The sequence below is a fragment of the Thermobia domestica genome, chromosome 11 (genome assembly GCF_964235325.1).
Source record: "Thermobia domestica chromosome 11, izTheDome1.hap1.1, whole genome shotgun sequence".
NCBI classification, from domain to species: Eukaryota; Metazoa; Arthropoda; class Insecta; order Zygentoma; family Lepismatidae; genus Thermobia; species Thermobia domestica.
The window spans coordinates 11,145,161-11,168,150 of NC_137464.1; the positions used below are offsets into that span (position 1 = coordinate 11,145,161).

At 37.0% G+C, this 22,990-nt stretch overlaps 1 protein-coding gene across 1 annotated transcript in view; it reads left to right on the forward strand.

Annotated features, from left to right (window-relative positions):
* The first annotated feature begins 2,326 nt into the window (after nt 1–2,326).
* LOC145663878 (uncharacterized) overlaps nt 2,327–22,990 on the forward strand; it is a 56,800-nt gene continuing 36,136 nt past the window's right edge. Inside the window, exons 1-2 of the mRNA XM_081730020.1 lie at nt 2,327–2,809; nt 19,579–19,759. Of these exons, the coding sequence (XP_081586146.1) occupies nt 2,614–2,809; nt 19,579–19,759 (377 nt within the window). The 5' untranslated portion in view covers nt 2,327–2,613. The remainder of the gene's footprint in view (nt 2,810–19,578; nt 19,760–22,990) is intronic.

The window sequence follows — 22,990 nt, forward strand, 5'->3', positions numbered from 1 at the left end:
ATCAACGTTGTCTGTCTCATCATCACGGGAAAACTGCTGAATCGTTTGAAATGAATTTTCCAACATAGGTCTTGGCGCGGATCGGGTTCATATCACGTCATTTTCAATAAAATGCATATATCATAACACTTGACGGAGGAAGCTGAAGGTGGTTGCAGGGGGCTCGTAGTTTAAACGCTTAACATTGTCCAAGTACAATACTACAAAAACTCATCTTAGGGTTTAAGGGGCGCAAGGAGAGCCTACTCTCACACCAATCGAAGGGAATGAGATGGACCACATGGGTCACCTGGTTCTAAACACCTGTTAGAGAGAGTATACTTACACCTCATAGACCCATACACTTTTTACTTGGACCAAATTCCCAGATCTAAGGGAGATGGACTACACTCCCTTCCAAAATTTGAAAATGGGGTACGTACCCGTACCAAATCAAGAGGCCATTGACACTTATGATTCATGTCACGTGACTAACGACATTCAAACAACATCCATTATCAGCTCTGTTCCTTCATCTCCAATGTCATACTAAGAAGTAATATTGGAGTCAGAAATCCCGTTACATTTCACCAATGCTCAATAAACCCATTGCATTAAGGACAATATCAATAATTTTATATTTTAATCTATAATTATTATTTTTATTTAATTCCTTCAGTTATAGTTCCAGAGGGTCAGCTCAGGGGAAATTTCACCAGAGCTCTTAAATTTCTCTTTGAAGAAATATTTCCGATCTTACTCAATGTGGATTACCAGTATTTTACAGTATTACCTTTCACTCCCCCTATGTATTGAAAGCCTTCCAGTGAAAACCTTCGGAAATCACCATTAATTCTCCGTTTATGCCTTCAAAAAGAAAATCAAATTTCGGTCCTGAAATCCTTGTGAAAAATTAACCCGAACATTTTTTTTTAAGGAAAAAGTATCTGGCCAAAGATGAAACACACCACCATGTAATGAAACTTCTTTCAGGTGAAGTTCCTCCATTGGTAGTCCCTGGAGACATTTCTGAAATTTTTGGTCATGATTTATTAATTTATTCTTGAAAATGACAGATGATTGCTTACAATACTACTTATATTCAGGCGAAATTAAGTTTAATCTAATCACTGCGAAATTAAAATACCGCTAATTTTACAGTAATTATCTGATATATTCAAATAGATAAAATATAACCAAAATGTGGAACAAGACCGCCATAGACATTATTATTTTGCATGAGGTACCGTTATCACGAGTCACCTAATAGCTTTCCGTTTGCAGCCATTTAGAAACGCGAAAATAAATGCCAATTTTCTAAATGGCTAGAAATCGAATGAAGATAAGTGAGTCATGATAACGGGATCTCATGTACAATAATATTGTCTAGGGGATCTTGTTCCACTTTTCGATTATCTTTTATCTATTTGAAGATATCACATAATTATTGTAATTAGCGGTATTTTAATTTCGCTGGGATGAGGCCTCTTAACAGTTTCTGGCTGAACGACCGATGGTGGAATAAGGCAGCGTTTCTCAACCTTTTTTCCTTTGGGGCTCACCAAAATAAGTGTCAAACTTTCGCAACACTCATGAATGTGATTTTTTCCTAGGCAGAAGAAAGCAAACACAGAAATACATACATTTTTAAAAATTATGGAACCAGTATGAGATACAAATCTCACACACAAATTATTTAAGACTCTTGAATAGAAACATTTAACATGAAAGAAACTTATGACTATTAAGCAGAAATATGAGAAAGATATATTGCCATCAGAAATATAAGACGATTGGCGAAAAGTTTTTATTTTCCTCTGAAGATAATTTCTTTGCGGAAGATTTTAGAAGATATTAGAAATCTCGCGACACACCAATGTATCGCGACACAGCGCTTGAGAAACGCTAGAGTAAGGAACCTTTGAGAGACGAAGCTATGTCCCTACCCGGCCTCCGCGTATGGGCTTTGCCGTTACACAAGGTCTTGCTGCCAAGAAGGGGGTTAACTCCTGAGAACCAAGACATTTTTGTAGAAAAATTTTTGCATTTATTATTGTTTAGTTAAGTAGGCAATTAGCGCGTACAGTTAATTAGTTTCAGTAAAGCCGAGTAAGGTTTCTTTTCCGTTCTTAGATTTTTTTCAAATAACTATTAGAAATCTAGTTTTCACATACGCATGGTAATTAATACGCTAGAGCTGATACATTTCATGTAATTTTATGGCCTGGATAATGAGTCTGAAGGTACATTTTGTACTTTTTGAGGAGGGTGAAAAATCACTTTCCAAAATAACAGTACCGCATTTCCATAAAAAGAAAAGCGAATTTTTCAGTTCCGATCGTCTTTTGCTTTCGCACTTAAGATGGGAATTACCAAATCCTTGTTACTAATAGCTGTAATAATTCTGCTACAAAATTGAATAGTTTTTAATTATATTTTCTAGAAAGTGATCTCTATCTATTTACTACTTCTTTTCACTATCGATATAAGGTGTACTCGCTCTACAGTTGGTTTACTCCAGACGCTGTTCCCCGTACTTCCTGCAGCTGGCAAGATCGTAGGAAACGTAGGAAAGGAGATAGAAGAGACTGAAGAGCAGTGACACTTTCTGTCATTGTGTTATATTTGGACGTCATGTCGCGACCAGCACCCTCAAATCCTTTAGGATATATTATGAGAAGACAGTATAACGATAAATTACAAATTAGGAAAATATTATTAAGAGAAAGATTAGGAACTGCAAGTAATTTGTACAGGAAGGATCTACTTGCACATTATGGATGTGTAAATGCCATTGAATTTTCTAACGAAGGAGAACTACTAGCATCCGGTGAGAAAATTATGTTGTGATATATTTGAAGTGCTTATGCGATACAATTAAATATCATTTATAGCATTTGGTAATGCGTGTCATGCCAAATGTTTTTTATTATTATTATTTCGTGTGTTAGCAACGCTACTGGAACCGTACAAGACGATGCAGTTGAAGAAAAAAAGAAGTATAACAATTCTTGTATATTGAGTTATTTTTGTTCAAAAGACTATTTTTGTTTATTAGAGTTCTTTCTTCAGAGTGTTTCATAGGATTAGCTACGAAACTACTAAAAGGATGTCAAGTTCATCGCTCAACTAGCGTAATAAAAGTACGATGAAGTGAACCGAAATAAAAACAAAAATTCGCACAATAAAAATGGTCGTGGCGAAGTGATTAGTTTTGCTTTTTAAGATAATAAGTTTTTTAATGAAACGTACGTAATATATTTTGTGCAATGACTGCAAGGAAGGTCTCAAGAGAAAATCTTGTTATTGGTACTCTTGAGTTTACGAAAAATTTTAATAGGTTACTGTAACTAAGTTTCGGATATCAAAAGTAGACGGTGAAGTATTCTGTAACTTTAAGTATCAACGAAGTTCTTGGTTGTAACACCTATATCGTGTATGTGGAACGAAATGAACACCATCGAATTTTAACACGAAAAATTGTACAAAGGTCAAAAATTAAAATACCGTTAATTTTTGCAGGTATACTCCGGATACAGACATTCAAAAATTACACGATCGTTTTTGCTATAAATATACATGTGTATAAATTAAAATTTAACCCATGACTGCGAATGAGATAACGGATGAACTCACTTCTAACTAAACCAAGGTGACCAGACGTCCCGTGTTAGCCGGGACAGTCCGTTATTTTCAACCGTTGTCCCGTTTTCTTTCTGATTCTCAAACGGGACGCCTAAATGTCCCGTTTTTACGCAAAATGACCCAGGTGTCCCGTAATTATTATTCAAAATATAAATGGCCAATGCAGATTCTACACTCTTCCGTACCAACACTTATTGGGAAGGTTCAACTGTGTCTGGAACCTCTGAATGTTCAAAAGGGAATTTAGTGTTCTATGCTTTGAGTAGTACTTAAGTTAGAAACGCTGTGTTATCATTTCTACTTGTGTATTTTGTAAATTAAAAACACTGCTGAGTCCCAAAATGCAATGTGGAATGCCCCCCCCCCCTTCCCGTTGCCGATTCGTATGCGTCCCGTTTTTTGAAGGTAAAAGTTTTGGTCACCTTGAAGTAAACCTTTGTGAATATTCCTTAATTATATGATGTTAAAGGCTTACATACACAATCGGTCGGCCAAAGGATAAATTCAAAATCGGTTACAAAGTATTAGGATTGCCTAGGTTAAGTTCCAGGGTTTGAATCTGGGTCAAGACAATAATAATATCATCACAAGGAAAAAAGTGCAAAGAAAAACCGACTGACTAATAGTATTTCATATATTTTGATAAGGAAAGTACGGTACATTGGCTGTAAGGAGAATTCCGTAACATTTAAATACTAAGATCATGGAATTTTAGGAAGGGGTTAAAAGTCCGATAAGCTCAACCGCAGTTACTTATATCATGGCAAGCCGAACAACCTAACGTAACGTTGTTTATAAGGCGACGAAAGAGGGGAATTAACGAAATTTATGGCATAGAAAAAATGAGAACACCAGAAATAAAGGGGACATTACTCGAGCAGACAATTCTACCATATATTGACAAGATTTCTTACATTTTTAGATTAAGTTAGAGATTTCAGGTTGATTCTACCAAATTTTAGCAGGTTTCGTACATTTTCAGGGTAAGTTAGAGTTTATAACCACCTAACATCCATCGCAAATGTCCATTACTAACGTACGAACCGAAAATTTCCGCCGTCTATTTCTACCCAATTTGCATTCTTGTATTCTGCCGCCTTCCGTTTCAGCAAATAGTTATACATACAATACGTTCAAAATTCATTTCAGTATCCTGTGCATTGGCAAAAATTACTTATATTCACACTCTCATTCCTTCACGAAAAATGATTCACATCATCGGCTGCTCATTTTGATTTATTCCGAAGTTTTGCATCTGCCTGGTTCGAGAAAATTATCCATTTCTTGGTAAATTTTCAAAATTGTGCTAGAAACGGACCACCAACTTTGGAACATAAACCCCGCCATTTTACCTGTAAATTTTCTATTTGGTAGAACCAGGGATTAAGTCCCGGAGAATAGGTTCAGAAATATGTAACCTTACCTAAGTATTAACATCTTGGACCTGCTCTGCGGCACAAAGCCTGAAATAAGTAATACTTTTACGGTCTTCACAATGGTAAACCTCAATAAGAGAAGCAATACATTGTATACTCAAAATCTCACCTTGTACCCCTTATATTTTGAGTTTTAAAATACCGTATGCACCTTATAGCACAGTTTAATAATTAATACATCGCATAAATTATGTGCCTAATACCAGTGTTGGGTAAGTTACTTGTAAAAATGTAACGCGTTACAAGTTACTTTACTTTCTCTTAAAATGTAACGCGTTACTTGCCTCAAAAAAGTAACTGTTACTTTACTTCGAAAGTAACGCGTTACTTTTAGGTCCGAAACTTTGAATATGTGGAAAAATCTTATTACTTCAGTTTTCCGTACTGCTATTACTACCGCTATTATTATTATTATTATTATTATTATTATTATTATTATTATTATTATTATAACAACAACACTGTGTATAAACATGAAAGATAGGCGGTTTATATATGAATACTGAAAAAGTAGTTGATTGCCAACCTCGGCAGTCGTGAAGTCTAGGAGTAAAGGACATTGTTCACCAGCTTCTGAATTTGGGTTGAGGGTCTAGGTTGAGTATTCGGGCTCGAGCCAAACGTTGTTAAAAGTTATAGGGCACTGGGCATATCTTCAAAACTGCTCGGCCCGGGTTTAGAATTGTCAACGACTCGAGCAGATCGGCTCACAGCTCATTCACTATCGACTCAAACCGAGAAGTGAGCTGAGCCAACAACTCACCCAACCGAGTCGCCTAGAGCCCTTCGCTCAGTTGAGTCGAACCGAGCAGATGGCTTATCCCAACCAAGCCAGCTCGAGCCGATGGTTCACCCCAAGCGAGCCGGCTCGAACCATCGGCTTAGTTAAGCCAATCCGAGCTAAGCTTGTTATAAAAAAAATTCTTGTAGTCTCGCTATCGAGACGAGACGAGATGCGAGAAGTGTCCCCTCTCGTAAGCAACACTAAAAGTATTCCATATTACTGCTTAGCTTATATTTCTCATGGCTTTCGCTTTCCAGTGTAATCAGCCCATGATTTCAAAACGAGTTAAAACGAGCGAGCCACTTATCAAACTCGAAACTCGACGCCAAAAACAGTGAATCGTTTCAGAACTCGACTCGAGAATATTACTTTTGACTCGACTTGGATTAGAGTCGAGTTTTAGCTTGACTCGTGCCCATCCCTATGCGTTAGAAAAAATGGTTGCTTATTATTATTCTGCTAAACTAATTATATAATAATAATTAATAACAATGTTGCTATGTAAAATTAAAAATACAGAATATGGAGAAACATTACACTACAACTAATAAAATGAGAACACATGAACTGGGGGTGAATCAAAATTGCCAATAACTCTAAAATCGATACATGCTTTTTAAAGCTAGTTATTTCAAACTCTATAATCAACGGGACTTTAGGATATGCAAACTGATCTAAAAGAACCCTAATATTACATACCATCAACATTACATCAATAAAGTAGGCCTACTCATCAGAACACCGTTTATTCATATTAAACCCTTACTGAATGTCGTTCATTATGGCACCCTAATTGTTGGTAAATATTTCCCGCCGGGACACCACTTTACTTTTAAATTCTGTTCAGCTGTGGCGTACTTACGATTTTGTTTCGGTGGGGCTTTGCCTGAAAATGTGAAAATTCTTCAATATATTTGTATACTTTACTATAGTAAGTAAGATTTCGGGGGGGGGGGGTTAAGTCCGGAAGTCCCACCCGTAAATACGCCACTGCTGTTCACCATCATCTTCAGCTTTTAAGAAAAAGTTTTCCTTCAAATGTTCGAACGATAAAATATTTTCGTTCTCCATCTTTATAAAAACAACACCATTCAAAGTAAAATAGACTACCAGTACCATTGCACTCATAGTTCACTCACTGAATGTATTGATTTGGAGCTGTCAAAATCTAAGACAAAATCTTCCAGGTGCTTGCAATCAATACACGTGATTTCCCTGAGACTGTCCTCATCTTCCAAAAGCAGCAAATGGCACTATATTTTGTTATGTAAATAAACAAATCAAATTGTATCTATGAATGTATTTGCAAGCCTACCAACGTAAAGTTCGTAAGGCGAAACGGGAAAATGCACATCGAGATTTCCCGTTCTGCCTTGTATTAAGATGAAAAGTGATAACAGGTTTGACATGCTAATTTCATTGCTAGAGGTCATAAGGCGAAACGGGAAAAGGCGAACAATGCAGAAATTGTCGATCACTGACATCGTTCATGCTCCATTGTTCCATTCTGAGAAATTCACTTACAGGAAAGAAACATTTGTTTCCGAAAAAAATATACATATATTGTAGTTACTCATCCGAAATGTAACGCGAAGAAGTAACGCAAACTAGGTACGTTACTTAAAAATTTGTAACGCGTTACCGTTACAGTTACTTTGGAAAAAATGTAACGCGTTACTAGCAAACGTTACTTAAAAAGTAACGCGTTACTTGCGTTACGTTACTTCCCAAGACTGCCTAATACGTTCTTTCTTAGGACATTTTAAAGGTCAGTGATTTCTAATAACGTCCTCCCCTGCGCCTCTGTGTTACCTGCCTTCGTTGTGGGTTGCGAAATAAGTAAATGTACAAACGTACCTAACAAAAGGGTAACCTATTAACAATAAATCCGTTTAAATCATTGAGGGATTAGTCTCCAAAAAGATAAAAACGTAGCCATGATATATGTGGGCTATTACCAATTTGCACGAATATAAATTTTATTTAAGAAGGAACAGAATGGGATGGGGAGGTAGTGATTTAGAAATGATCATAGTAAAAGATATGGAGGTAGATCCTATGTGTCAAATCGCGATCATCATTGGGATTCTTATAAGATGCATCATTTACATTCCTTATTGAGTTTTCAAGTTTTGGAAATGGAAATACCGGACACCCTCCTGGAGTATGTATACTCTTGAGATTGTAACATCATTGCTCGTCAAAAATGTGAATCAATCTGAAAATGGTTATTTCACATAAAATTGACCCATTCGGAGTTCGAATTTAATAACTTTTTTTTTTGAAGCATTTATTAAATTTGCTTGTTCCAGTTTTGGTTGAGTCGGCACGTGTATTTCTTGTAGTCTGCCATCAATAATACATCGTATTTAAAACAGAAAAACAAATATAATTGGCAATATAATCATAGCATGCATTAAATATACTTAAAAATAAATCTTAACACCTTCACTGGGGCGTCTCATAATGCCTACATACTTTTACTGGATCTGAATGCATTATTTAATTTGAAAAATGTAGCTGAAAATGAAGCAGTGATAGTTACACTTTTGAAAATGTACTTTTATTGATTGTTTTGATAACTAACTAACTAACTAACTCTATGGCCTATGGAACCCGGAGGTTCAGTGCCGCGTTCACAAAAGCTCTCCACTGACTTCTATTCTTAGCTAATTGGATCCAGTTTCTACTTTGTATTCCTATCTCTGCGAGATCCATCTTAATATTATCCTCCCATCTGCGCCTAGGTCTTCCTAATGGTCGTTTTCCTATGGGTCTACCAGTCAAGACTTTAAAAGCGTTTCTACTTTCTTCCATTCTAGCTACATGACCTGCCCACCTAAGCCTCCTAGACTTGACGACCCTAACAATGTTGGGTAAACCGTATAAACTATGTAGTTCCTCGTTATGAAGCTTCCGCCATTCCCCATTCTCGTTCCTCTTGGGTCCGAATATTCTTCTCAGGATCCTGTTCTCAAATACTTTCAGTCTATGTTCTTCCCTCAGAGTAAGCGACCATGTTTCGCAACCATACAGAACAACAGGCAAATTGTTTTGATAAGTTCAGTAAATTTTTCTGCCTTCAACTCTTCAGCAAATTCCGCCCACGACAGATCGATATCAAAGTGAATTATAAGCTCTGCTAACCATGTTCATCGACAAAAGTTTCTTTCGTCACTCCAAAATAATCTGAATAGAACAGAGAATAGGAGTACTAAGAGGAAAAATTACCGGATGATATTTAACGTCCAGTTTTTTTGTGGTCATACTGCACACCGGACAAGAAGATCAGAAACCGAGCTGTCTGGTAAAATTTCGGACGGTTGGTAACTTGAATTTCTTAGCAGTTGTTTTCCGTGGAACATTCGATGGAAAAGGATACTCGTAGTAGAGTGTGACAAATATTAAAACACGTTCATCAGTAAAGTCCCGGCGTGAGCTCATGTGGTTGTTGAAATTCCGTAAGTTTTACGTCTCATATAGCCTCTGTGCTCCCAAGTCAGCCAACGATCATTGGGAATGCTTAGCATAAAGTTCAGCAAGGAAAGAAAAGTTTACTCGTGTAGTGAATAGGTTTTTTTTTTTTTTTTTTTTTTTTTAAACGTTAAATGTCGCTGAAGACAAACTACCCAAACTATTATTAAACGCTCATGTTTAAGGTTATATCCATTCTCAGGGGGAATGTTTACTCATCTTGGTAAAACCCTATTTGCATGCGCGCGTAGCTATATGGCAAGGACGCTGTTTGGTTGCCTCGTCCTTGTGATCCTGGCGGAGTTCATTGGTTGAGATAAAAATTCTAGTACATAGATGTCGCCGCTGGTCAAGTGACTGGCGCCCATTCTTCGGTGCACGGTTTGATTTACGTAAATAGAGCACTTAAGAATTACAGTGGTTTGGACTTGATGTTAAACTGTAGGTCCATGTCTCGTATTGTCTCGGTGCGAAAAACGGGTGTTGAACATCAATAAACTTTCAAATGGAATTTTTCCATTAATAAGCTGGACCTTATGAAATACACACTGTCGAACTAATTTCTTAAGAGTCTTCATCCCGGCGAAATTAAAATACCGCTAATTTTACAGTAATTATGTGATATCTTCCAATAGATAAAAGATAATTGAAATATGGAACAAGAGAGCCCTAGACAATATTATTTTGCGTGAGGTACCGTTATCACAAGTCACCTAGAGACTTTCCGATTTCAGCTGTTTAGAAACGCGAAAATAAATGCCGATTTTCAAAATGGCTCGAAATCGAAAGCATATAAGTGAATCGTGATAACAGTTTCTTATGTAAAATAATATTGTCTAGGGCGCTCTTGTTCCACATTTATCTTTTATCTATTTGAAGATATCACATAATTACTGTAAAATTAGCGGTATTTTAATTTCGCCGGGATGAAGACTCTTAATTGTCAAATACAGGGTGGCGCAGATAAAAGTAGCCCTGTAAGAATAAAGGAAATGCGGTGTAATTAAGAAACGAGGAGCTGAACAGGACTTATTGTTTATTTAGAATTGAAAATAGAGAGAAAAATACATTTATAGAAGATGTTGAAAGTAATCCCCTGCGACATCAATACACAGCTCTGCACGTGTAAGCATATTCAGATACACCCGGCGTAAAGTTCGGATACCGATGGCGGCAACTTCATGGCTAAAATTATCTTTCAGTTCCTGTATTGTGTGTGGATTAGTTTCATAGACCTTGCTCTTCACATATGCTGCCACAATTTCAATTCTTTCTTCTATCGAGAAAGTCATTTTGCTGACCGCAAACAGAAACGTCTAACTTCACTGATGAAATAAACTGAAATGCTGACCGAAGAGTGCTAACAATCGATAGTTCATTTATGTCGAATGTTGTATATTATCTATTGTTGAAGAAATAACAATCGATAATTGCATAAACTGTCTATTGTTGTAGCTGTTTACTCAATGTCAGAAGTCGAAATATTGCATTCGCATTCAAAGGGAATGCGGTCTACTTTTAATTGCGCCACCTTTTATTTTCGAGTCAGGTATTGATTTTTTTTTTCTGATATGCCGATAAACTTATGTAGGTCTTTCCAAATTATGGTGGATGACCGGTTTAAATAAATATAGTACACAGGAAAGCAATGTCAAATCTGTCTCCGCCCAAAGTGACGATCAATTGAAGTGAGATGAAACTTCTGTTTAAGTGAGATGAATAAGGGTAAGAGTTTTTTTTCTCTCTCTCATTGCTGCTTATAGAATAATGATCTCAAGATGCACTGATTTTCGCATTCTTTATTGAAACCGGAGCTCCTTCGTGGTTGAGCGGTTAGCGTACGCACCTATGGCGTGGCAGACCCGGGTTCGATTCCCGGCGGGAGCTCATGTGATTCAGATTAATCAGTAGGTCCACGTTTCATATAGCCTCGCTGCTGAACGGGACGTTAAACTAAAAAAATCCATCGTTATTGAAACGGGGGTGATAACATATTGAGTAAATATGTTTGGTAATATGAAAAGACCCCATAGTAAACATGAACCCGTTTTAAACTCTCGTGAGCTGGTGATGTTGGTCATACAAGTACATTTCATGAGGAAAGCTTCCCCGAAGAAATTATTTAAATCACATTCCTTCGTCTTAACTGAAAGCCTAAATGTAGAATACCTGTAAACCAAAGTCTGACAGTGTTCAGTAAAATTAGTTACTCATGGTACAAAGTACACGTTAAACCAAAATGTTAAACCTTACGTCACATGAGAGGGTTGGCGTGATTGAAGGCGTTTGAATGATAATGGTAAGACCTACTTGTTGCAGGTTCGAATCTCGCTTGGTGTGTGTGACACATTTTTCTTTTACTGTTTATTTCGTTATTCATCTCTCAACGTCACCTTCAGTGTAGAGGGCAACACTATGGTACAAAAAAGCCTACCTAGGTAAATTACACCGTATGCTCTAGGATTGTGTACTAATACCTAGGTAAATTACACCGTATGCTCTAGGAGTGTGTACTAATACCTAGGTAAATTACACCGTATGCTCTAGGATTGTGTACTAATACCTAGGTAAATTACACCACATGCTCTAGGATTGTGTACTAATACCTAGGTAAATTACACCGTATGCTGTAGGATTGTGTACTAATACCTAGGTAAATTACACCGTATGCTGTAGGATTGTGTACTATACCAGAAGTTCTCGTTCTTCGCACGAGGAGAACAAGGTTTAATCAACATTGCATTTATATCCTTTGATGTGTGGCTATTCGTGGCACACGTTGTGCATTATCAACAAACTTATGTTCGACCGAACGATTGAAGAGTGTAGTTGACTCAGCCTCCAGCTTCTTTATCTCTCTTTCTGTGTCAAATATCAAAAAACCCTTAAACACATGTTTGATCATTTAAAATGAAAACTATAAATACCGAGTTTGATGTCTCGTAAACTTAGGTGATTCCAAGATATGGACATACTGTTATTATTATTATTATTACTATTATTATTATTATTATTATTATTATTATTATTATTATTATTATTATTATTATTATTATTAGATCAAAAACATATAAACGAAGAATTTAAATGTCGACTAAAAGCAGGGAAGTCGCGTTATTATTCAGTTCAAAATCTTTTGTTGCGAAATAGCTATGTCGACTTATTTGAAGCTTAAAATATATAAAACGATAATCATGCCGGTTATTCTGTATAGTTACGAAACATGGTCGTTTACTCTGAGGGAAGAACGTAGACTGAAAGTATTTGAGAACAAGATGCTGAGACGAATATTCAAACCCAAAGGGAACGGGAATGGGGAATGGCGGTAATGAGCAATTACATAATTTATACCGTTTTACCAAACATTATTAGGGCGATCAAGTCTAGGAATCTTAGGTAGGTAGGTCAAGTAGCCAGAATGGAAGAAAATAGGAACGCTTTCAAAGTTTTAACTAGAAATCCAGTCGGAAAACAACCATTAGGAAGACCTAGGCGTAGTTGGGAGGGCAATATTAAGATGGATCTCACAGAAATAGGAATACAAAATAGGAACTGGATTCAATTGGTTAAGGATAGAAGTGAGTAGAAAGCTTTTGTGAACGCGGCATTGAATCTCCGGGTTTCACAGGTCATAGAGTTATTTAGTTATTATTGTAACCCCTATTCCTTCTCCCAAGTCGAATTTCCAAAAACTCTTTCGTACTAGTACTTTTACGTCCCAAATCCTATTCCTTCCCAATTCCCCAAGCACCGGTCAGTGTGATCGCCGAGGTATATCATGCTTCGTACCTGATGAGCTAACATGGTCATAGATGCCGAAATCTAATTCCTAATCCTAACAGTGGTACGGATTGCATCTTAAACTGTAGGTCCACACTTCCCATAGCCTCGGCGTTGAAGAGGGACTATAGACTTCAACAGATAAAACTTTCTCAATAACGTTGGAACGAATGGGCTAATTTGAGTGGGGGGGGGGCGGTGGCTCAGTGGTAGAGCGTTCACATCCGGTGCTTGGGGTCTCTGGTTCGATCCCAGCTCGCGCTGTGTGGACTTTGTGGTGGACAAACACCGTGCTCGTGGGTTTTCTCGGGGTTCTCTCGTTTCCTCCCACTTTCTTCATTCCACCATTTCATTCATTTCTCATAATCACCATCTCCTTTAGCCTGGCCGGCATAACCGTGGGACGTAAAACTAAAGATTTCATTTCATTTCATTTTCTAATTTGAGTGTGGCATTCTCTTTTGTAGGTGTGTTAAGTCGTGCGTACAATTTTCCTTTTATTATGAAGTACGTGACGGTGTCTATGGTTTAGAAAAATGGACAGGATAAACTTTTCTGTTAAGTAAACATAGTACTTGTAACAATGAATAATTTACAGCGTATTACTTCATTCCACACAAAACTATCTAACCCAAATACACTTGTGAACTGTCTTAGATTGCTAACTCTATCAGCCTCTGAAGGATTACTGTGCTCGAAGATTTTTGTGGCCGACGTGAAAGAACAGAACAACATATTTTACTTCAGCTAAGCAGTAAGAGGTCGTGATTGAAGTATTGAAGTTTACCACACTTACTGGTAATTTCATAAGAATTTCGAAACTGTGATGTAAAATGACATGACAGAATTCCCGGTCCATGGAACATCTGTCCAGAGAGGTGATTGTCTATTTTGAAAACATTTATACAGTGAGTAGCCGAAGTTGTGCACAAACTTCGTAAGAGTAGGCCTAGAATTTGCTACTGGTTAGGGAACATCTTGGTAGCACTCACAAGAAATCAGTCACTCACGCAGTTTACGCCGTCTATCAGACAACAAGTGCACGGATTCTGTGGACAAATATGTGGTATCCATTTCAAATGCAAGTGCAGCAGAAGTTTTTCGAGTTAGAGTTGTTATTTTATTTTATTTATTTTTTTTTATCTATTTTATTTGGCGTCCTCATCCAGCGTCGAGGTTACGAAGGACAGGAGTTAATAAGGGGTTCGAACTACAATCGGACTTAAATGCTGTGTATATGGTGCACAGATCATCATGCACGATCAACCTCACTAGTATATAGGCTTTTCCCACCACACTATCTCGCCTCCAAGAGAGGTAGCTCAATGGTAGAGCACTCACCTCTGGCGCGTGGGGTTCCTGGTTTGACGTCAGCCTGCGTCAAGTGAACTTTGTGCTGGACAAGCATACGTGAGTTTACTCCCATTTATATTCATTCAATCATTATTATCACCAGGGTTGGCTGGTTTAAACAAAAAACAAAAAAAAAAAAAAAAAAAAAACCGAAAAATAATTGGAAAAGAGTAAGTGTTCGTAAAATCTTGATGAACACACATTTGTGCGTTATCGCGTGTCACTCCCGCATATCATTCGTATTAAATTCAGACCTAAATTCCCCATTCATTACTCAAAAAGATTATACTACAAAAGCAACTTTTTTTATATAAGTTTATGAATGTTTCTTTTATGATTTTTTTTGTTTATTATTATTATTATGCAATTGCAATCAAAGAAAAATTCTAAATATTGTTTACTATTGATAAAATACATCGAAATACCGTACCTTTTTTTGGGGGGGGGGGGGCGGTCATACAAACCCCACGAGAGCCATTTACTGAAATCAGAAGTATCTTTGGTATCTATTTATATATAAATGGGTCAGAGCTAAAGTGGACTCAAATCTTATCTTTATTCACTTTTCTTACTAATATGCAAATTAAGTCGTATTTCTTGGACTAATAAAAGTCGTAATGAACTAACTTCGACTTAATTATTTGGTCTAGGAATTAATTCGTGCGGTTGGTACGCACACATTGAAGCTGTAGTACAAACACAAAATACATAAATACCTTAAGAAAAATATTGTCCATCGCTAGCCACCACTTTCGCCCATCTGTCAGGCAATGTACGGATTCCGTGGCGAAAGAAGTCCTCATCCTTGGAAGCGATCCAGTCAGAGACCCATGTTTCGATATCTTCTGAAGAAGTAAACCGCTGTCCAATCAAATCGTTGTTCATGCAATCGAACAAGTAGTAGTCCGAAGGAGCAACGTCTGGTGAATACGGCAGGTGGGGTAAAACTTCCCATCCGACATTTTCTAAATAGGTTTTGACCGGTTTTGCGACATGTGGGCGAGCGTTATCATGTTGAACAATAAGTTTATCATGTCTGTTCTCCCATTCTGGTCGTGTTCTGGCCAGAGCTTGCTTCAAACGCATTAATTGTCGTCGATAACGTTCTCCATTCATAGTTTCACCCGGTAGCAGCAGCTCATAGTACACCACACCTTTCATATCCCACCATATGCACAGCATAACCTTTGCACAGTGAATATCTCGTTTTGGTTGTGATGGACCTGGTTCACCTGGTTTCACCCAGGCCTTTTTTCGTTTAGGGTTCTCGTAATGGATCCACTTCTCATCACCCGTAATAATTCGATGCAGAAACCCCTTTCTGCTCTGTCGTTGAAGCAGCAATTCGCAAATGGTTTTTCGTCTTTCAACGTCTCTGTCTTTCAATTCATGTGGAACCCAATGTGACATCTTTCGAATCATTCCCATGGCTTTCAAGCGTTTGGAGACTGTTGTTTGATCAACGCCTAATGCTGCTGCAAGTTGTTCCTGCGTTTGACACAAATCCTGCTCGAGCAATGCTGTCAATTCTTCGTCTTGAAATTTTTTTGGCTGTCCAGCTCGCTCTTGGTCTGCCAAGCCGAAATCACCACTTCTAAACCGTGCAAACCACTTCTGACACGTTCGCTCAGCTAGAGCATGGTCACCATACACTTCCACCAAAATACGATGACTTTCAGTCGCACTTTTCTGCTTGTTAAAGTAATGCAGCAGGACACCCCGCAAAAACACTTTATCAGGCACAAATTGCGCCATGTTCACTTAACTACAAACTGGTGTTGTTGACGCTTTAATCCACTGCCCTATACTACGAACGATACGCGATGACAGGGGTTTGCAACACATGTGTGGATACACGGAACTGTGGGACGCTCCGTTCGTTGCGCCATCTCTTGTCCACCCGCACGAATTAATTCCTAGACCAAATAGTTCTTCTGTACTCTGCAGTATTTTGAAATTGTCCATATGTAATTCTGTATAATGGTTTCACTTGTGCAACTGTTTATCTTTTTGTCCTTCTCATATGACTCTTGACAATTAGACAGTTATGTTAAAAGTATGTAAAAATCAGTATAACGAATCAGGAGTCCTTCTTGAGTGAGTCGGCAGACGTATCGCATTTGTGGCCAATAAGTCCCGGTTTCGAGTTCAAATGGAGGACAATTTGTTTCGGATGTAAGTCGACAAACGGTTTGGACTCCGCTTTAACCTCTTAACGTACAGATTTTCAACCGAAAGTTGTTCCATTTTTAATGTAATTTTTTTTATTACTTTATTACAATATTCACACAAGAACATTATAAATGGTGGTGATAGTGTTCATTGTTAATTTGCAAGACTCGTAAATGATTCTTCAGCAGCACTATCTGATGGAAACATAAAGAAACATTAGAAAACGTGTATATTCAACCTTTTAAAAAGAAGAACTGATAAATGGACGAGCATTCTCGTCGTTTTGTTTTCGATAAAAATAAAAAAAAGACGAGTATACTCGTCCTTTACGTTAAGTGGTTAAGCTTATGTGACCCCTTCCAGCATAACCCGGTTGTTGCATAATAACACCAAGGTGAAACAAACTTTTCTGTCCATATGTGACATAAATACATAGAGCAAATTATTTAAACAAACAAACAAACAAAAAAAAAGCAGGTTTTTTGGTTTTTTCAATAAAAACCATGTTTTTTGCAACCTTGATTATCACTTCCTTTCTCCCTTAACCTCGGTCGGGATTCGCACCAACTTGGAAAACTTGGAAAAGGCAGGGAATTCATAAAAACCAGAAAAAGCGTGGGAATGGATTTTTACTTTTCAGAAACAATTTCTGTCTTTAGTAGGGGATATTTTATAAAATTAATTAGTTTGTTTTGTAAAACTTCTGTATTTACATGTACACATTATATACATGTACGTATTAAGATATATAATACGTATATACTTAGTAAGTGAGGAACCTTGGTCTGGAAAAATATAGTTGCTTCTTTACATTATATGTATAGATCTGGAAATTCGTAAATTGTTACCTGGAATACCTGAAAAAATCAACGAATTCGTGCTAGCCAAATAACTGGGAAATCTGTCAATTCATAATCGAGCGACGTTCCTGATATGCATATGAAGTTGTGCATTTGAGCTTTGGACCAGTATGAAGAAGATTTCTCATTTTCGAAGGGGATTCTCTCTCGCTTTATTTATTTATTTATTTTATTTTATTTTTAAATAACGATTTGAGAGGTAAACCGTGAGAATAATAGAATGAAGTGACCGTAACCTTCACAGACGCTCCGAAAGAAGTGCTTCATACAGTTGTCGTGAGGTATACGGGTCGCTTGTCTTGTTGGATGAATATTAATTAGTATTATAATCAATGCTGAGTAATATTTGATCACAATATGCAACTCCCTGGTCATTTGATTGAACGACGAGTCCAGTGCAATGGTTACACCCCTTTCTCTTTTACTGTTATAGAGTTTCCTTATAGCAGTGTATGTAGTATAAAAATCTGGCTGAGACATCATCTTCAGCAACGAACTTTTCAGCCGTATGACATTTCACGAGTAACTCGGACACATTCATTTCGATTTGATCAAGTGTCTGGATTACTTGCTATATAGACGAACAATACAGTGAACACATATTGAACGTACACCAGTGATTATTCTGTAATCTTTCTGTGTAAGTTCCTGTAATGATTTTTGTTAACATTTACACGTCGGACGTAGAACTATTAAGATTTCTTTTCTAACAATTCGCACAAGCATAAATGATCCTAAAGTCCGTATTACAATGATATTAATATTAGATGCCGTACCTTGTGTTTTGTGAAAAAATGTGAGATTGTAACAAAGTAAAGTTGTGAGCCAAAATATGTAATCATCCCGTAGGCATTCTTTTGTCAAAAATGTTAGCATGAATGAAACACTTCGAGCACTGTTGTCTTTAATGTAGATAGAGAGGGAAAGTAAAATTCCCTTTAAGTTATTGAAAACACTGTACTTAAATTTGTCGGTTGTTCTGATATTTTAACTGGGCATTTCATTTGCTGGCTACGTACGTAAGGAGTTTTAGGCCGTTTAGAAGTGTTGCTTCTATGTTGAAACTTCTTTTGCAGTTAACCTGTTCGATTAGGGTACGTATAGTTACAGTAAATTAGGTTTTTCTTCTGCTTCTAAACGGAACCACATAGTATACTTCTGTCTCATATTTTTACGTCCCATCAGTACAATCCCTGGACTTTGGTCCGTTGTTGAAAAATGTTTGTATTGTACAGCAGGGCTAGCCAAACAGTCGACTGTATAGTCACTGAATATCAGGGAGATTGCGAAACTTTTCAGAAAAAGTGATATTACCTGTAAATGAATCACACATTGTGATCTTTTTATTTATTTTTAAATGAATTTCACTAAAAGATAAAATTATTTCGAATAAAAGGGTGAAAATGTACCATTTTCATGAAGAATGGAAGCAATATTTCTTTTGTTACTTCAGAAGATAAATGAGTGTCTTATGCAACGCGTGTGTTGCTCTGATAAAGAAAATCAATTTAGAAAAGCATTACTTCACTTTGCAAAACAAGAAATATAACAGGGATCGCGGTGGCTCAGTGGTAGAGCGTTAACCTCTGGTGCATGAAGTCCTTGGTTTGATCCCAGCTCCTGCCCAAGTGAACTTTGTGGTGGATAAACACCGTGTGTGGGGGTTACCTCGGGTTCATCCGTTTCCTCCCACTTTATTTCATTGTACCATCTCATTTATTTGTCATCGCCAGCGTCTCCTTTAGCCTAGCCGGCAGAACCGTGGGACGTAAAACTTAACGACTTTATTTCAAACAAGAAATATAACTGCAACTTTCCTTCTAAAATGACTTACAGGAATGTAGTGCCAGTGGAAATTTAAGTGTAGTGCTGGTGACAGTTGCACATATGTACTTCTGTAGATAGCCTAAGGATTGTGGTAGATTACCAAAGATTTTCACAAACTAAGGTAGATAGCTAAATCAGTTTGTCCACCCCTGCTGTATAAGAGCGGATTGAACATTATTTGAAGAAAAAAAAAATATACATAGAGTTTAGTGCCTTATTATAATACGTTAACTACTGAACTAAGAAGTATGTTTGATTTTCTTTTCAGGCGGAGATGACAGACGAGTATTGCTATGGAAAGTGGAACAAGCAATCCAAGGAACTGGTTCACCTGTTGCCATGCGGGCTCAGCACATAAGCAACATTTTTTGCTTAGGATATGATAGTATAAACAGCAAAATTTTCTCTGCTGGCAATGATGATAGGGTTATTGTACACGACATAAAAACGTAAGATGTCTATGATCTATTTATTTGTCTGTATGTATTACTAGCGACTGAATTATTTATGTCAGTAGATGAAAGTTGATATCCGTGAAAGCGATGGTGATATGGTTAAGTGAAACTCTGTGCTGGTATTTCGGCTACTAAGTGGAGCTGGGAACATGTTGGATTAGTTCTAGAGCTCTCGTCTATGTTAGGTTTGCTTATTCGATTCCATTGTGAATTTCTGGATAGCAACGTCGTGTTACTGGGATTTTTTGAATTCTTTTTCCGTTTCTTCCATTATATTATTTTATCATTTTTTTTAAATTGTCATTTAGCTTGCATTTATCATCTGTCTCTCTTTCCCTCTTTCAGTTATAATTGCGAGACTGAAAATCCAGGGTTAACATAAATGATTCATTCATTATGAATAGGGTTGCCAACTCTGGAAAATAAAAAAAACCGGCACCCCCCAAAATTCCCTATGATATAGATGTAAGTGTGAAGTATCTCTGTTCGGACCAGGGGAAGCAGGAGGGGCAATTACTCCCCCTCCCTCCGAAGAGTTTAAGGAATACGTATACTTGGTCTACTAATATACTACTACAAAACGTGAAAGTCTTATGTCGATGGTGCATTCATTCCCTTCAAGCGAAGTCTGAAATGGCGCCCGTGGTTTGGACCCATCCATGGGAAGGAAATGTACTATCGTGAACAACAGTGCATTTCACTAATAATCTTAAAAGATACACTGTGCTATAAATGAAAAACTGAAATCGGCATTGATCATTTTATTGTATTTATCAGTAACTGCCACTTCTGTAAAATCATCGAAACAGATGAACAAAAGTATATTAATTTTTACGTGACAATTTTGGACTTGGATAATGAAATTTATTCTTTAAACTTATACTTCAATGATAGGAAATTCCTTTAAAAAATCATTTTTCACTCTCAATAAATGTATAAAATTCCTTACAAGTCAATTTCAAATTTTCCCTAATACAGTTCCTATCATCTCTTTAAAATTGTCCATACGGATGAACAAAATATGTTAATCTTTGATAGATGGTGAAAGGTGACAGTTTTGGATTTACAGAACGAAAGTTACTTTTTAATTCTATACTTCGAACTAGATACATATTTGGAAAACCAGTCATAAAGGGGTTTGCAAGAGATTCGACCGGTCACTGGCTTTAATGAAAATAACAGCAATATATCCGGCCAGGCCGGTGAAAAACCGGCCAGTTGGCAACTCTAATTATGAAAAGGCTATATTTTTGAAAGTATTACATGTACACATATGAAAGATATATGAAAAGAATCACAAACTCACCAAGTTTATACACCCCCTTCAATATATGCCCCTTTGATAACAGGGCACACGTCCAGACGATATCTTTTTTCTTGCCTTCCCTCCATCTTCGACAGGTACTAACGTCGTATTTCCACACCCGATCGGAAAGATAATAGAGTCGCGCTGCCACCTGGAGTTGAGTTGATTTTAACGTCCCTTTCAGCAGCGACGCTCTATGAGACGGGACCTACTGATTAACGTGGAATCCGAACCACATGAGCTTCCGCCAGGAATCGAACCTGGGTCTCCCATGCGAAAGGCGCATATGCTAACCGCTTAGCCACGAAGGAGCTCTTGCTGCCACGTGGAATACACAATACAAACTTGGTGAGTTTGTAATTCTTTTCATATATCTTTGTGTGTGTACGTGTACTAATAGCCTTTTCAAAATGAATGAATCGTGTATGCTAACCCTGTACTATTTCATTATTAACTGCGACCATGCTCTGTCTAGAAAATCCTACGAACGTTTTATGGCATCTATTAATACACATAGTGTATTATTGGTTTCGTCGAATGTGAAATCCTTCGACTTGTAGTTTGTTTTAATCTAATAAAATATAGTGGTTCATTTATTTGATTTACTACTTTGTGAGATATCGTCTGAAAACTGGGCGATTATAAAATACTTTTATAAAATGTAAATGAGGATTTGGTTGTATAAATTTTCTTCAGCTGCAATTGTAATCAAATTTCAGTGAAAGAGAAGGTAAATATTGTTATTTGTGTGAGGGTAATCTGGTAACTTTTTTATATCTGTATTTTTTATTTTATTTATTTTGTGGAACACCGTATACAGTGGACCCTCGGGTCATGATCTTAATCCGCTTCGTAATGCTGTTTGCGAATCAAAATTACATTTAACTTTGTGGTGGACAAACACCGTGTGCGTGGGTTTTCTCGGGGTTCTCCCGTTTCCTCCCACTTTCTTCATTCCACCATTTCATTCATTTCTCATCTTCACCGTCTCCTTTAGCCTAACCGGCATAACCGTGGGACGTAAAACTCAAAGATTTCATTTTCATTTTTCATTTCAAAATTACATTTCCCATTGAAATTAATGTAAAAGAATTAATTCATTCTAACTCCAGAATATGGTATATATTTCATTTTTAATATATACAGATATGAGATGAAGAGTACAGAACGAAAACAAAATTATACTGAATTAAAGACAAAAATAAGAAGTGAGGACTAAAATAACAGAAAAAGAGTAGAAAGAAGAAGAAGAAGAGGATGATTATTATTATTTTGATTATTATTATTATTTTAAGTATAGTTTTTATATACAGCACTTTGACAAATATTGTTTATGGAAAACGCGCGAAAGCATTACTGAGTGAGTAGGATTGTGGATTGAGGGTGTGTATGTGCGTTCGTACCCCGAAATATTTGTGGTCCGAAAAAAAAATGTTCGTGAAGAAGGAAGCTCATTAACCAAAGGTCCACTGTATTATCTATCTAATATAAATAACATAAAGAGTTTGTTTGTGTGTTTGTCTGTCTGTCTGTGTGCGGCCTGGGGACCAGACGAGTGGACCGAAAGTTATCAAATTTTGGTCAGGGGTACCCTGGTCCAAGCCCCAGATCAAGACGAAACGCTTTTTTTTTTTTTCTCAAAAATTCGAACCAGGAGAATCTTTAAATATTAACATAGAAGAGAATGAGCTGTTCTCTCACTTTAGCACGGAAATAAACGTAGATTTATAATTTAGTGAATTAGTTACAATTCTTCCATTGTGGTATCAAAATGGTCTTCTAGACGTTTCTTTAGTCATAACAGGCAAATACCCTCAGACTGTGGTATGTAATATGAAACACTGAAATGCCTTGCGTAACGCGATTTTGAGAGCAGTGTTGGTTTTGCGATAACGCGGTTTTTATTTATACATACACTT